We start from the raw sequence: 17,436 nt of genomic DNA on the forward strand, positions 1-17,436 counted from the left end.
TCCTTTCCTTTGCAACATAATGTCTTTTCTTCTCGCTTTCTGTTACTGTAGTCGGTCTTTCATGTTTCATTTGCGTCCTCCATTTTTTCTCCTGTTTGAAATTTGTATCCCACAATGCCTTGCGCGAACGGGGAAAGCCCACCACGTGATGTATGATGTAGTATCTTGTATTGCGTCAAGGTGTAGCAAGAAATAATAGCAGAGAATTTAGGGCCATGTGGCCCTAAATTCATTATATTGTTCTATATAAAAAAAATCTAATGAAACTGGAAGTCTGTGATTTGAATTCAGTAGCTTTCGGTCCACTAAACAAAAATAATTGGGTGTCAGGGAAAATTATTTTTATGACCTACACTTGAAAAATCTGAAAGGCAGTCTACCTTTAAATTTTTTGCGCCCTCCGCTTGGAACCAGCTACAAATTGACTTGAAATGTAAGGAACTGGTCCCATTATACGTATTTAAAGTGATTTTAAATGATTTGCAGACAAACATCCAGCTGTAGATGTTTTGGAATACAATTTTTAATTAACTTTCGTTGACCACTTTTAAATTCTCTTTTTATTGTGTAATTTATTCTGTTAATTGTTTAATGTTGTGTGTATGGATGTATGTATTGGCTCTATGTTTTGTTAACTGTTCTGCTGCCTGTCTTGGCCAGGACACTCTTGTAAAAGAGATTTTTAATCTCAATGAGTCTTTCCTGGTTAAATAAAGGTTAATAAAAAGTTATCAGACAAGTGAAAAAAAAGACACTGTACAACGTAAAATCGAATTTTAAAAAATCCCAAAAATGAGCTGACTATACAATATAAAGATAAAAATATATATCTATGTATGTATAATCTTGCACCTGATCAAAGCTCTACAGAAGCCAGAGTTCATTATTTATTAACTATTACTCATTAATTATGCATCAATTTTCTTTTTATTTAACATGTATTCATTTTATGTAGTTCATGCAGTCTATTCATTTATTGTTTTTTCTTTCCCCCCATTCATTCATTATTGACAGACTGAATGAAAGTGAAATCACGTTCACTAGAAGGTCGCTTAGGAAATAAATCTTTCATCTCTTCAGAGGGTGTGCGTGTGATCCCTTTTCATTTGAGTACACATGACATCACCTCCACCATAAATTTGTTAAAAAAAAAAAGCTCGGGGTCACAGTTAAGTGTCTGTCAGCTATATGGAGATGCTGTGGGGGTCAGTATATACGCCAGTATGTACATCGAGACTGGCTTGCAAGTCTCAAGGCAAACTAGATAGTCTTAATAATGTCTTTTAACAGTGAAACAAAATGAATAAATATTAAAAAGGGCAATTATTAATAATGAATTAATAATTAGTAATAAATAGTGCTGTCAAAAATGTCGCATTATTATTGCGTTAACTTGACTCAATTTTAACAGCGATAATTTTTTTATCGCGAGATTAACGCTGTGTGACATGATGTAGGTTTTTCATAAGCTTTTGAAACTGCCAGGAACTTGGAACAGAGACTTTGCTTAGAAAAACGATAGCAGCTAGACTGTAATGCCACGCTCCGCACAGCCAGAGTCCTCTGCCCTCCCCCCCCAAAGAACCAGCGCGGGCAGGGCGTGCCAGCCCCGCGCCTCGGGACGAAGAGCCACAGTGCTCGGCTTAGGTTTCGTTTTCCCATCGGCAGCTCCAGCCCAACTTTGCAGTGGCTGTGACAAGACGTGTTATGCTCTGCAATAAAAAAAAACATTGGTATAACCAGTGTTCGAACTATGCCGATATTTTCGGGGGGGTCCCTTTTTTTCCCTTCGGGGGTGTGTGTGCTTGCGCTTGTCTCAGAGCTCGGATCTCCATCGCGCGCTCTGAGACAAGCGCGCGCTCCACCGTGGATCTCCATCGCGCAGATCTCCACTGTTGGCACACTTCCTTTCTACTAGTTTGTGTCCCCAACCTGGCAGCAGCAGTCGTTGTCATATCGGTTTATTTTATCTTTGATGTAAACACAACACTTCGGATATGCAAATGCTTCCCGTTACACACGATTGCTATGTCAATAAACATCATTTTGCCAATATTTTAGAGACCATCCAACATTTCCCAAATCATGTTTTCAAGGGATCTCATGTCTGTTTCAGGGGATCTCGGATCCCCTGAGTACCCCCGTAGTTCGAACGGTGAGCAAGCCCATTCACTTTTTTATGCTGATAAGAGAATTACAATGGTTTTTCATGTGACAAAAATGTGCAATTAAATTGCGATTAATCGCAAGCTAACTATGACAGTCGCGACATTAATCACGATTAAATATTTTAATCGCTTGACAGCACTAGTAATAAATAATTAACTCTACCACAAGAAAATGGAACGAAAAAATTCTTGCAAGCACGGCCATTCTCAGCTTCCATAAAGATCACATGTTAATTATAAAGAGAGTCTTTCAAAGTGGATTTTTTTTTATTATTATATACAGAACAAATGATTACCATTACTGACCTAAACTATCATGAAAATTTGAAAGTCATGTAATCCAGCTTGTCATGACTTGCTTTTAAAACTGATCAGCTACACTTTTTCTTTTTTTTTTCCTGCAGATGTAGCCAACAAGGTGTTGCTGGCCATGTTCACGTGTGAGATGCTGATTAAAATGTACAGCCTGGGCCTCCAGGCGTATTTCGTGTCCCTGTTCAACCGCTTCGACTGCTTTGTGGTGTGCGGCGGCATCGTGGAGACCATCCTCGTCGAGCTGGAGATCATGTCGCCTCTCGGCATCTCTGTGTTCCGTTGCGTCCGTCTGCTCCGCATCTTTAAAGTCACTCGGTGAGTGACAAGCAGACCTTTATTTTTTGATAAATCTCAACTTTATTTGGGGCTCCAACTATTTTTGGACTGCACACACACTTCTTGTTTTTGTTCCTCATCATACGTTCTTGTCCTGTTTCCCTGCTCTATTAAAGGAGAACTGAAGGCAAATTTTTAATGATCAAAATTCTATTTAGCTCATTTTATTAAATATAGGAATGCATTTTTGATAGCTACGGTAAGTTATGGGTGTTTGAATTATGCTCTGTAATACATCAGTCCATATGTCAAAGCAATGGCCGTAAACAAGATTCGTTGAGACCTGTGTGAGACATCGTAGGACAGAAGTAAAACGTACAGCGGAAATCAAAGTGACCAACATCTGCCAACATTGTCAAAAGACGCACGCGCCCTCTTTCGAATGCTGATGTAATCAAGCCGGAAGCTTTGTTTATTTTGATAGCAATCAGGAAAGTTTGAAAAGAGTAGGCAGTAATCGTCATTTAAACTCGTTTTTGTGCAATGGTTGGTTTAGAAAACAGTTTTCAAAATGGCGGCACTGACACCTGGCTGACACTTGACGTTTCGAAGTCTCGCACAAGTCTCGTGAAGATCGCGCGGATAAGCGATGCCTGCCGTGGACCAAACGAGCTAAATTCAACATGGCTAAAAACCGAATAGGCCGATAAGTATAATATTTAATTGCAATTAGTTGCCAATAGAAGTCTGCGCGGGACAGAATTTTCAGTCCCACTCCCGCCCGCTCCCGCATTGTGCAGTCCTGCTCCCGCCCGCTCCCGCAAAGAATTATGATTTTCAGTCCCGCTCCCGCATTGTGCAGTCCCGCTCCCGCAAAGAATTATGATTCTCAGTCCCGCTCCCGCCCGCGCCTGCCATATTTTGTCCCGCTCCCGCCCGCAAATCCCACATGATGCAGACGTTCGCGTTATTTCTCACGAAAGTTCTTGTCACTGGCTTGGGGAATTAAACATGCTGAGCTTAGCTGAGCTCTCCACTGACCGATCCTTCACCTAGTGCACGTAGCGAGGGTGCGCGTTGCCAGGCGGCATGCGCAGCTGAGGCTTTACAGAGATACCCAACACACCTACCAAAATCTACAGTGGATATTAAGAATATTGTACATTGCACATAGCTTATATGTCACTCCTCACATTTACATTCTAGGAAATACAAGTAGGCCTATAAGAAATTAATATAATTTAAAGACACAGCGTGATGGTGCCCCGCCCCCTACTTTGAGTGGATTTGAGCATAAATATCTACAGCTCATGTTCAGGGGTGCATTTCCCAAACAACCAACCAACCAACCAACCAAGTTAGCATTAAACCAATATGGTACGATGCAAGTTTGAACTAACTAACATCCAAAAAACGACTGTTTCCCAAAGCTGTAGTTCCAACTTGGTCTGAACCAAGTTGATTTGAACCAACACAGTTCAAACCACGATGTTTTCAGATGTGTTCGGATGGTCTCGTTTATTGTCGGAATTCAGAGAAACAACCCGAAGTTGGCTGACAGTGCGAATGGCATTTCACCATTAAATGACCGTTAAGCCAAATTTGGTGCGTCCATAATCTTCCCCTGATGCTTGCAACTTGGTGTAGATGTTCATTTAGACTAATATAAAATTGCAATACCCCTCATTTGGAAATCACGTGTAAACAAAAGGCATCTCCATAAATTAAAGCATCATATACTAGTTTTGGCTATAAGGCTATTTGCCCTGATTAAAAATAGCTAAGCAAACTGCTGTGAGATGGCACAGATAACGTTATGTAGATCTACATGTTGTGTATTTATAGGTGGCATTGTTAGGTTTGTTGTAAGTTTATTGTTTAGACTCTGACATTCTGCTGACACATTCCAAGTTGAGCGCTGCATGCGCTCATGATTGACAGCTCTCACTTTGATTGACAGTTCTCGCTTTGCGCACTCGCACTCCCACTTCCGAGAATGAACAGGTGAATGTGCATTCTCTTTGTGCACTCGCACTCCCACTTTCTTTTTAAAGCAGCACTTACTTCTGAAGCACTGTGAGCTTCACTAGAGGAGCTCTGCTCTTCTGCCATGATCGGAGATCTCAAACACGGAAGAGCGGAAAGGAATCGGAAACGTACGCGAGATTAGACCACATCCGCAAATTTAGGCATCTTAAAGTGTTTTTATTAATGCCAAATAAAATATCCAGCACAAATTATATATGATAGACATAAATTAATAATTTATAAATTTTATTTTAAACACGTTTTTAGTTAGCGGGACTGCAGCTCATCACCTCTCCCGCCCGCTCCCGCATTGTGCACTCCCCCTCCTGCCCGCGCCCGCAATGAGCTTTCAAAATTTGTCCCGTGCCGCACTGCTTTGCGTCGGGTCCCGCGGGACTCCCACGGGAGTGCAGGGCTCTAGTTGCCAATACGAGTCACAATATAAGGTTACTAAAACTGGAAATGTAATTGAATAACACGTTAATTAAGAAATAAAGCAAGTTTAAAAATGACTTAAGTTCTCCTTTAATTGAAAATAATAGCCAGTCATCCGTTGTCCTTGAACTCCGGTGAAGCCAGAACAAAGTTCTTCCTTGAAAATAAATACAATGAAATATAAATAAATTGTAAATATTTAAATTAAATGTTCATATAAAACAATGAAAAACTTGTATAGAAGTTGTAGAGAATTGAATTTAAAATGAATGTAATGATAATTTTAGTTAATTTAAAATGTTACAATTGTTTTAACTATTTATTTATTCTCCATTATTATTGTTATTGCATTGTCACACAGGACAAAATTGTGGTGACATCAGCGTACTGGAGTTTTCAGCTATCTGTCAAGGAACAAGGACCTCAGACACACAGCACCTTTCACAATATGTGGGGTGGTTCCGAGCAGAAATGACTTTTGTAGGGTCGTAATGTCATACTTCACATCCAAAATGTCTAAGTATGTTTTTAATGTCCTTGGAAATGAACCCAAGGCGCCAATAACAACTGGAACGACCTTGATCTTTGATTCTGGCAGGTTCCACATTTTTGAGATCTCAACTTTCAGTAGTACGTACTTGGTTATCTTATCTGCCTGTTTGGAGACAATGCTATGGCCACCTGGTGTTGCCACATCAGTTATCAGGCATTCCTTCTGCTCCTTCTTAAAGACCACCGAGTCAGGTTTTCGAGCTTCGATTACATGGTCAATTTGAAAATCAAAGTCTCAAAGGATCTTGTGCTTCCTCTCCTCATCCAGCACTTTCTCAGGTGTATGTTGGTACCACTTGTCTTCCATGGCATAGCCATACTTTCTGTACAAAAGCCAGTGGAGATTCAAGCAGACCTCATCATGCTGATGCTTGTATTCTTTCTGTGCGAGGCACTTGCATGCACTTACTATGTGCATGACATTTTTGACCGGCATAGGTTGGTGGCACTAGTATGATATACAGTGGCATGTAAAAGTTTGGGCACCCTTACTGAAAATGTCTGTTACTGTGAATAGTTAAGTGAGCAGAAGATGAACTGATCACCAAAAGGCATAAAGGTAAAGACGACACATTTCAGTGTTTTCTGCAAGATTTGTGTATTATTTTTGTTTTGTACAATTGGAGAATGAAAAAAGAAAAGGAACACCATGCGAAAATTTGGGCACCCCAATACATTTGAGTTCTCAGGTAACTTTTACCAAGGTTCCAGACCTTAATTAGCTTATTGAGCTGTGGCTTGTTCAAATTCTTTGTTAGGAAAGGTCAGATGATGCAGATTTCAAGGCTGTATAAATTCTCTGACTCCTCAAACTTGTCCCTAAAATCAACAGCCATGGGCTCCTCTAAGCAACTCCCTCGCATTCTGAATAATAAAATAATTGACACTCAAAAAGCAGGAGAAGGCTACAAGAATGTAGCAAAGTGTTTTCAGGTAGCTGTTTCCTCAGATCGTAATGTTATTAAGAAATGGCAGTTAACAGAAACAGTGGAGATCAAGGTGAGGTCTGGAAGATGAAGAAAACTTTCTGAAAGAACTGCTTGTTGGATTGCTAGAAAGGCAAATAAAAACCCCTGTTTAACTGCAAAAGACCTTCAGAAAGATTTCGCAGACCCTGGAGTGGTGGTGGACTGTTCTACTATGCAGCGACACCTGAACAAATATGACCTTCATGGGAGAGTTATCAGAAGAAAACCTTTCCTGTGTCCTAGCCACAAAATTCAGCGTCTGAAGTTTGCAAATGAACATCTAAATAAGCCTGATGCATTTTGGAAACAAGTCCTGTGGACTGATGAAATCAAAATAGAACTTTTTGGCCACAATGTGCAAAGGTATGTTTGGAAAAAAAAAAGGGTGACAAATTCCAGGAAAAGAACACCTCTCCAACTCTGAAGCATGGGTGTGGATTGATAATGCTTTGGGGTTGTGTTGCAGCCAGTGGCACAGGGCACATTTCATTGGTCGAGGGAAGCATGGATTCGAATAAATACCAGCAAATTCTGGAAGTAAACATCACACCATCTGTAAAAAAGTTGAAGTTAAAAAGAGGACGGGATGATGATCCAAAACACACCTCAGAATCTACAATGGAATACCTCAAGAGGCCCAAGCTGAAGGTTTTGCCCTGGCCCTCACAGTCCCCTGACCTAAACATCATTGAAAATCTGTGGATAGATCTCAAAAGAGCAGTGCATGCAAGACAGCCCAAGAAACTTGTAGAACTGGAAGCCTTTTGCAAGGACGAATGTGTGAAAATCCCTCAGGTAAGAACTGAAAGATTATTAGCTGGCTACAAAAAGTGTTTACAAGCTGTGATACTTGCCAAAGGGGGTGTTAGTAGGCACTAACCATGCAGGGTGCCCAAACTTTTGCTTCGGGCCCTTTTCCTTTTTTGTCATTTTGAAAATGTAAAAGATGAAAATAAAAAATTGTTTTTGCTTAAAATATAAAGGGAATGAGTCATCTTTAACTTTATGCCTTTTGGAGATCATTTCATCTTCAACTTGCTTAACTGTTCACAGTAACAGCAATTTTGACCAGGGGTGCCCAAACTTTTGCATACCACTGTATGTCACGCTTCACAGAATCAGTGTTAAGTGCTTGAGCGGCAAGGAGTAAGCTTTCCGTGTTCTTTTTAAGATCACCTTTACTTAACCATAGCCATGATGCTTCAGGATCTTTAAGTTCCCTAATATCTTCGTGGAACTGCCAATGCAGCGTCTTACCCATCACGTTCTGTTCCTTCTCCCTTTCAATCCTGTTCTTAAAATCTGCTTTGGATTCAACCTCGTCCTTCTTTACTCGTTCCGCCCGAGCAACGTATTTCAACAGTTCCTCCTCACTCCCCAGTAAGCACCGTTCCAGATTTTTTTTTCTCACTCTCTATGCACTCCCTTACACTGATCAATCCACGCCCACCTCTATTCCTCTTCATGTACAATCTTTGTACATCTGCCTTCGGATGGAGTGCTCCATTTATTGGTCTTTCTGTCGAGCTTGTCAATTTCTAATCGAGCTCAATTAGAAAACATTCACTGTGAGCTTGAGATGCAAGTAGTGAACGAGAACTGAATCGAAAATATTCCCCTCCAAGTTTTTCCCATCTATAAATACACATGACACTTTTTTCTCTCTTCCTGCTAATAATCAATTTCTAATCAAGCTCGAATGAGATTGTTGAGAAAATTATTATTATTATTATGGTTAGCACTGTTGCCTCACAGCAAGAAGGTCCTGGGTTTGAGCCCAGTGGCTGATGAGGGCCTTTCTGTGTGGAGTTTGCATGTTCTCCCCGTGTCTGCGTGGGTTTCCTCCGGGTGCTCTGGTTTCCCCCACAGTCCAAAAACATGCAGGTTAGGCTAACTGGTGACTCTAAATTGGCCGTAGGTGTGAATGTGAGTGTGAATGGTTGTTTGTCTCTATGTGTCGACCCTGTGATGACCTGGCGACTTGTCCAGGGTGTACCCCGCCTCTCACCCATAGTCAGCTGGGATAGGCTCCAGCTTGTCTGCGACCCTGTAGAACAGGATAAAGCGGCTAGAGATAATGGATGGATGGATGGATTATTATTATCTAGTTATTATTACCTCGACCGGGACAGAGTCCACCAGGGGGCGAGGTATTGTTTTCACTGGGGTTTCTTTGTTTGTTTGTTTCTTTGTTTTTGTTTTTTTGTTAACGATATTACGGGGAAATGGCTAGACCAATCTTCATGAAACTTTCAGGATAGATGGGCATTGGTCTCAAATAGAACCTCCAATATTTTGAGGGTCATCTGATCAAGGTCGCCAAAAAGCTCAAAATCGTTTTTGTTGTGGCTATTGCCTCATATAGAGGCGCTAGCCACGATGTCATCGTGCTGTAAGAGTGTAACAATCGCGCACTGTGCATGCGCATACATGTATTCCAATTAAAATGGCCGGTGAGCGTATACAGTTCAGTTCACCATTCAAAACAAATGGACTTAGACTAAAGACATGGCGACGGCGTGTGTATGTCAGCTTCGATTCGGAGGTTTCAGTTTCGCAAACTGTAAGATGTAAGAGTAGAATAATATAAAGTACAGACACTTGGTATATTTTACTTCTGTGATTTTTAAATTGTTCATTTTTGGATTGCGCTTCATTTTTGTGCCTACTGCCTCATAGAGTGAGTATATATGCTATATTTACTGTATGGACATGGTATCAGAAAACAATTTTATTTATAAGCAGTAGCCACATGTACCCATAGGGTACCTATTTTTTTCGCAATATCTTCCTTCATATTCATCATATGTGCTACCGGGCGAGGTTTGTTTTGCTTGGCAACACGTTGTTGTTGTTGTTGTTGTTATTATTTATATATATATATATATATATATATATATATATATATATATATATATATATATATATATAGGCGGCACGGTGGTGTAGTGGTTAGCGCTGTCGCCTCACAGCAAGAAGGTCCGGGTTCGAGCCCCGTGGCTGGCGAGGGCCTTTCTGTGCGGAGTTTGCATGTTCTCCCCGTGTCCGCGTGGGTTTCCTCTGGGTGCTCCGGTTTCCCCCACAGTCCAAAGACATGCAGGTTAGGTTAACTGGTGACTCTAAATTGACCGTAGGTGTGAATGTGAGTGTGAATGGTTGTCTGTGTCTATGTGTCAGCCCTGTGATGACGTGGCGACTTGTCCAGGGTGTACCCCGCCTTTCGCCCGTAGTCAGCTGGGATAGGCTCCAGCTTGCCTGCGACCCTGTAGGACAGGATAAAGCAGCTAGAGATAATGAATGAATGATATATATATAAAATTTATTAAGGTCTGTACTTAGAGTAGTCTAAAAAAAAAGTTTGAAGTCCTTCCCGTGCCATGTGGCACATTTAGGGCGGCGCCGATCTCCGTTTCCGTAGCCCTTGGCCTCTCACCTATTACATAGCTAGGGTTACAGTGGGGGGCTGGTCCTCTGGTAACCACAAGAGTTTGACTCCCCACTCGCATCTGTATTGCAGCGTACCTTGCCAGACGGCAGTAGGTACCATTTTTATGATGGTCTTTGGTATGACTCGACCACGAGTAGAACTCGCGATCTTCTGATCGAGAGGCGGACACGCTAGCCACTCGGCCAACTTGCGGTGCACTTAAAGTAGTAGTGGAAACAAACTTTGTAACTCATGAGGTGCAGGATCCATGATCCATCAGCACTTTTTAATAAGCCGGAAGTGTCTTTTCTCAGAAAAACACGATGCCAAATACAAGTTTTGTATTTTCAGTGAATAAGCACAAGACATCATTTTACTCAATTATTAAAACTGTTAGTGTTTCTCATTATTTTAGCTAGTTTCACCTAGATTTAATGTTCATTTAGTGTATTTGTTTTTGGTTTTTTTTTAATTCATCTTATAAATTTCCTGTTTGCTTTTTGTCCTTCAGTCACTGGGCATCTCTGAGTAACTTAGTCGCCTCTCTGCTGAACTCCATGAAGTCCATTGCCTCCTTGTTACTGCTGCTCTTCCTCTTCATCATCATCTTCAGCCTGCTGGGCATGCAGCTGTTTGGGGGCAAATTCAACTACGATGAAACAGTGACTAAAAGGAGCAACTTTGACAACTTCCCTCAGGCCTTGCTCACTGTCTTTCAGGTGTGTGTGTGCGCGCGCGTGACTTCCATACATCATGACACTCACTAAAAGTTGTCTTATCCAAATCCCTGACCTACATGTTTTATTACATCATGAATCAGCTCTATTCATCTCAGATTCACTTGGTATAATAGTACAGTAGTGTACTTTTGAAGTGAACCTACTTTTGTCTCTTTTAGTTAAAGCAAGATTTTGGGAAGATGCACTGTTGTTAGCTTGGCACAAATATAACTAATAATGATAATCAGGTCATGAATTGGGGTGACACGGTGGTGTAGTGGTTAACGCTGTGACCTCACAGCAAGAAGGTCCTGGGTTCAAACCCAGGGGCTGACGGAGGCCTTTCTGTGTGGAGTTTGCATGTTCTCCCCGTGTCCGCGTGGGTTTCCTCCAGGTGCTCCGGTTTCCCCCACAGTCCAAAGACATGCAGGTTAGGTTAACTGGTGACTCTAAATTGACCGTAGGTGTGAGTGTGAATGGTTTTGTCTCTATGTCTCGACCCTGTGATGATTTGGCGACTTGTCCAGGGTGTACTCAGCCATAGTCAGCTGGGATAGACTCCAGCTTGCCTGCGACCCTGCACAGGATAAGTGGTTAGAAATAATGGATGGATGGAGGTCATGAATTGCATGATAAATGATAAGGTTTCAGACACACAGGCCTGGTAGAGGGATTCAGACAAAATTCCAGAAGCTCAAAAGATGCAGTTATGCCGAGTTACGTCAGAGAATCAGCTCAGATGAACCTTTGGAACCTGAGCTGTGTGAGCAGAATGTATAAATGAGGAGGTGAGAGAGCTGGATATTAAAGGACTAAAGTGACTAAAGGATTAATGGTAGACTGCCTTTCAGATTTTTCAAGTGTAGGTCATCAAAAGAATGTTCCCTGACACACAGTTATTTTTGTTTAGTGGACCGAAAGCTCCTGAATTCAAATCACAGACTTCCAATTTTATTAGTTTTTTTTTTAAATAAAACAATTAATTAATTTAGGGCCACATGGCCTGAAATTCTCCGCTATTTTTTCTGCTTCAACATGACCCAATTCAAGATACTACGTCATGCATCACGTGGTGGGTTTTCCCCGTTCATGCAAGGCATTGTGGGATACAAATTTGAAACAGGAGAGAAAAATGGAGGACGTGAGTGAATGAAATGTGAAAGACTGACTACAGTAACAGAAAGTGAGAGGAAAAGACATTGCGAAGGAAAGGAAACGCAGAACCAAACTCATAAATATCGGCGCTCAGCGAGCACCTCTGTGTGATCAGCTGTTCGTTTAGCAACAGAATGATGTAACTGTCAGTGCACGGTTAAAAGTAAACCTGTAGATGGCAGTAATGCAATGCTGTGGATGCCAGCTGCTGTAAAACCCAGAAGAAGAAGAAGGTAAACCTGCGCATACGCACACGGACTTCCTCTGTCTGCTTGACTGCTCGACGCGAGCAATTTCATGTACATTATTTGCTCGGGAATCCCTTCAAATTAAATAATTTCCCAGCCATATAATGGCCTGATATTTTGTGAGATATTACAGAAATAAACATATATCACAATGACCAAATTTCAGAAGGAACTAAATTTCACCGATTTTATGAAATCGAAAGGGCGTCTATCTTTAAAGGACTAAACTACTCGTGCATCGCTCTCTTTAGATAGAGTAGTGAGAATAGGAATGTCTGACCAAAAAAAAAAAAGGAGCAAAAATATTATAGTTAATGAAGTTAAGGTTACAGTTTGATTTACTGTAGGTATAGCATAGCATTTAATTAGCTACATTAATGTCAGTGAAAGGTCCTCACAAAGATATTAAGTCAAAGTTGTGTGTGTTCTCAGATCCTGACAGGTGAGGACTGGAACTCAGTGATGTATGATGGGATCAGGGCATATGGCGGTCCTTCCTCTTCAGGCATGATGGTGTGCATCTACTTCATTATTCTTTTCATCTGTGGAAACTGTATCCTTCAAATGATGTCCACCCACAAGGAGGAGTATATTGTCTTGTAGCTGAATATGACAGTAGCAGAATATAATATATTATATTGACACAAGTGTTTTATTGGGAAACACGTCACTCATATTTTTCATACGTGCTACATCCGGGACATGGAGAACCAAAACCGTGACATCAATCTCTATATGTCACTCCTGTGGAAATTGAGGAATTGTTTTGATTAATTTGGATACTTTTTGTTTGTGAATGTGTCTAATATAATGAAAAGAAAATCAAACATTGGCTTGAAGATATGAAGTTTATCTTCTCATGTTGAAAAACTCACACTTTTCATATGAAATACATCGCAGATTTGAGTGACATATTTAAATAATATTGCCTGGCATATCAGATATATTCCATTCAGCTAGCATGATATTGAACGAGTCAAAGGCAAGTAGCTGAATGGAATATATCTGATATACCATGAAAAAAAGCCAGCCAAAATTATTATTATTATTATTATTATTATTATTATTATTATACATACACATTCCTTTTGGGTGTTCAGTGCGTCTTTCTCTTTCAAAATTCTCTCAATCTTCCGTATTTAATGAAGCAAACCTGGCGGCCATGTTTGTTTACAAATTGTCACAGTCGCTCACTAGTGCGGAAGTTTTACGTCTCCGATGTGTGACATCATGTTGTCTTGACAGCTATGCAGTATCATAAACCATATTAAACACTCATTCTCCATTGGGTAGAGTGGCGTAATATATGTAGGATAAGCGATATGCTAACAATATCGCATGCTATCAAACCAAATGAATGAAACCCACTAGAAGGGAATACAACACATGTTTTCATTCCATGGAAAAAGTGTCCTGTATGTATAATAATTCCCAATATTTCACTCCGATGACGTCACTCCCTGTGTTTTCCCGCTGACTGGACGCACGTTGTCAAAATGGTAAGCCGGGTCAGAATTAAAGTTCTTTTGATTAACTTGCTTTTTTTTGTGACTGTGTCTATATGATATAAAGCAGGGCTTTTCAAAGTGTGGGGCGTGCCTCCCCTGGGGGGCGCCAGAGTTCTTCGGGGGGGCGCAACGTGAGGAAACATAAACCAGAATAAGTTACTATTGCGGACATTTAGCGAACTTCAGCTAGCCTTTGCCAGAGACAAAATGGATCGATTTTTAGTACCTAAAGCTACAGTGAGTGAGGAGACAGAGTCTGGGCCAAGCAAAAAACCAGACCCTCCAGGATTTCACGATGTTGCTATTTGCAAATTCCCCGCGAATTCAGGGCGGTGTTGCAATCATATCCAATCACCGCAACCTTCCCGCAAATTTGACCAATCGTTGGCGTCGTCTTGAGGTGACGTCGACAAACTACCTTCCGCCTTACTTCCGTGTATACGTTCAAGAGAAGCAGCATGCGCGCAGTGTTGCCAGATTGGGCGGTTTTAAGTGCATTTTGGCGGGTTTTGAACATATTTTGGACTGGAAAACGTCAGCAGTATCTGGCAACACTGCATGTGCGAGACAGTGTTTCTGTAGGAATAAATTCTGTTACTGAAAGTGTGTTATGTTTACAGTGAAGGACTGTGTGCACTTTACATTATTTTTTTTACTTAATACAAGAAATTAATGGATGCCAACATTTTTGCCAAAATGGTATTTTATTTTCCATTGTTTAGGCAGCTTCAGCATCATACTGTGAGATTCTGTTCAAATTTTTTTTTCTTCTATGAAGCCTGAGTGTCGGCACGGTGGTGTAATGGTTAGCGCTGTTGCCTCACAGCAAGAAGGTCCGGGTTCGAGCCCCGTGGCCGGCGAGGGCCTTTCTGTGCGGAGTTTGCATGTTCTCCCCGTGTCCGCGTGGGTTTCCTCCGGGTGCTCCGGTTTCCCCCACAGTCCAAAGACATGCAGGTTAGGTTAACTGGTGACTCTAAATTGACCGTAGGTGTGAATGTGAGTGTGAATGGTTGTCTGTGTCTATGTGTCAGCCCTGTGATGACCTGGCGACTTGTCCAGGGTGTACCCCGCCTTTCGCCCGTACTCAGCTGGGATAGGCTCCAGCTTGCCTGCGACCCTGCAAAAGGATAAAGCGGCTAGAGAGAATGAGATGAGATGAAGCCTGAGCCATTTATTTTATTAGTTTATAATTATTGTTTAATTTAGTCTTCAGGAGAGACTGCCTGCACACAGTACTAGTATTAATAGTTTTTTTTTTCTTACATGAAAGCTGAGGCATTTATATTATATTTTAAGGTAACTTCATGTTGTGCTATGAGGTTCTGTGCACTTTAACTTTTGAACCAACAGGTGCATTTGGATAAGTAAAGCCTATTTTTCTGCATTTTTGTAGTCCTGGTAATCTTTTATATTGGTAAAGTTGTTTATAGGACCATTTCTCAGTGTCTTTGTTTTTTTAATCAATAGTTTTTCGGTAATAACTTAATATTTAACATATCACTCAATTTTAATCACAAAAAGAGAAAATCGCAACAATTTCTCGCAACTTTCACTTCCTCCCGCAATGTAATTGCAACAAAAACCTAAAAAACACCGCAACTTTCATCGCAATTTTTTGGAAAAACCCCCGCAACATCAGACATTTTAGCCCGCAACAATCACAAAAAAGGCCCACGAAATCCTGGGGGGACTGAAAAAAGAAGTAAGTCTCATCTCATTATCTCTAGTAGCTTTATCCTGTTCTACAGGGTCGCAGGCAAGCTGGAGCCTATCCCAGCTGACTACGGGCGAAAGGCGGGGTACACCCTGGACAAGTCGCCAGGTCATCACAGGGCCGACACATAGACACAGACAACCATTCACACTCACATTCACACCTACGGTCAATTTAGAGTCACCAGTTAACCTAACCTGCATGTCTTTGGACTGTGGGGGAAACCGGAGCACCCGGAGGAAACCCACACGGACACGGGGAGAACATGCAAACTCCGCACAGAAAGACCCTCGCCAGCCACGGGGCTCAAACCTGGACCTTCTTGCTGTGAGGCGACAGCGCTAACCACTACACCACCGTGCCGCCCAAAGAAGGAAGTATGACCACGATTATTTAAAGTTTAGATTTTCATGGACTGGATCTGAAGATGCTCCACTGCTACAGTGTGTTGTCTGCCAAGAGGTGCTAGCTAACGATGCTATGAGATGTTTAAAATGTGTAAAACAAGATGTTTTAAAAAGAAAAGCACAGATGTTTAAAATGTATAAAAAAGATGTTTTAAAAAGCACAGATGTTTAAAATGTGTAAAAGAAAAAAATTAAAATGTGTACAACAACCATTTTTTTTTAATACGAATGGAACATTAAGTATAGCAACAACAAAAATTGTGGGGGGGGCGCTGTTGTTTATTTGCTCTCTGGGGGGGGGGCTGACTCTCCCACACTTTGAAAACCGCTGATATAAAGAACTCGTTCACTTTGCTCACTCATGAATCTATTCACCAATTGAAGACTTCATATCTTCACACAACCGTGCAATATCCTCTATATACTGTACCAGTCAATAGTTTGTACACCCCTACTCATTCAAGTTCAAAGTGTTTGTCATATGCACAGTAAGGACATGTCCTCTTCCACAATGAAATTCTTAGTTTGCTGTCCACCATGAATGCCAGTTACAAATAAATAAATAGGCGGAAGAAGTAATACAAAGTAAAGTCAATATAGTGCAAAAAGAAAAGCAACAACAACAAAAAAAAAAACCAGTATAGTACAAAATAAAGGTAAATGTAGTGCAAAATAGGTAGTGTAATACAAAAATAAGGCAGTGATCAGACATAGCAGCAGAAGGGCAGTAATGTGCGAATGTGCAAACAGTGTAACCAGATGTAAACAGTCAAGGAACGGCAGCAAAAAGGGCAGTAATGTGCAAGCAAATGTAAACAGATGTAAACAGTCAAGGACAGTTTACAGGGAGGTAATCCGTGGTTATAGACTACTGTCAGCTGTTCAGGAGTCTAATGGTGGTGGGAAAGAAAGAGTTTTTTAGTCTGACAGTCTTACATTTCACACTTCTGTACCTCCGGCCTGACGGTAGAAGTGTGAACAGTCCGTGCTGGGGGCGGGTGGGGTCTTTGAGGATGGAGGCAGCTCTCCTGTGGACTCTGTGGTGGTAGATGCTTTGCAGAGAGGGCAGTATATTTTTCTGTATTTTGTTATGTTCTACATTGTAGAACAATATTGAAGACATCAAGATTATGAAATTAAATGTGGAACATAGATGGAATTATGTGGTAAATAAAGTATTTAAAAAGCAAAATATATTTCATATTTTAGATTCTTCAAAGTAGCCACCGTTTACCTTGGTGACGCTTTGCACACTATTGGCATTATCTTAACCAGCTTCATGAGGTAATCACTTGGAATGCTTTTCAATTAACAGGTGTGCCTCGTCAAAAGGTAATTAGTGCAATTTCTTGCCTTCTTAATGCATTTGAGCTCATACAGTAAATAGCCCTATTCCACAAATCGAGCATAGCGTAGTTCTGGCAGGCCAACCCTCAATCCCAGCTACAGCCGCTGACTGCAGCTGATCTCAAGCCAGCCCACATCATCTGTCAGCTCAGCTGATTCCCTTCTACAC

At 41.1% G+C, this 17,436-nt stretch overlaps 1 protein-coding gene across 14 annotated transcripts in view; it reads left to right on the forward strand.

Annotated features, from left to right (window-relative positions):
• Positions 1-17,436, forward strand: part of cacna1db (calcium channel, voltage-dependent, L type, alpha 1D subunit, b) — a 410,093-nt gene that overhangs the window by 257,634 nt on the left and 135,023 nt on the right. For all 14 annotated transcript variants that reach the window (XM_060931662.1, XM_060931659.1, XM_060931664.1 and 11 more), the window contains 3 exons: positions 2,573-2,798; positions 10,681-10,888; positions 12,724-12,844. In XM_060931662.1, the coding sequence (XP_060787645.1) occupies positions 2,573-2,798; positions 10,681-10,888; positions 12,724-12,844 (555 nt within the window). The remainder of the gene's footprint in view (positions 1-2,572; positions 2,799-10,680; positions 10,889-12,723; positions 12,845-17,436) is intronic.

Source organism: Neoarius graeffei, chromosome 10 (genome assembly GCF_027579695.1).
Source record: "Neoarius graeffei isolate fNeoGra1 chromosome 10, fNeoGra1.pri, whole genome shotgun sequence".
NCBI lineage: Eukaryota > Metazoa > Chordata > Actinopteri > Siluriformes > Ariidae > Neoarius > Neoarius graeffei.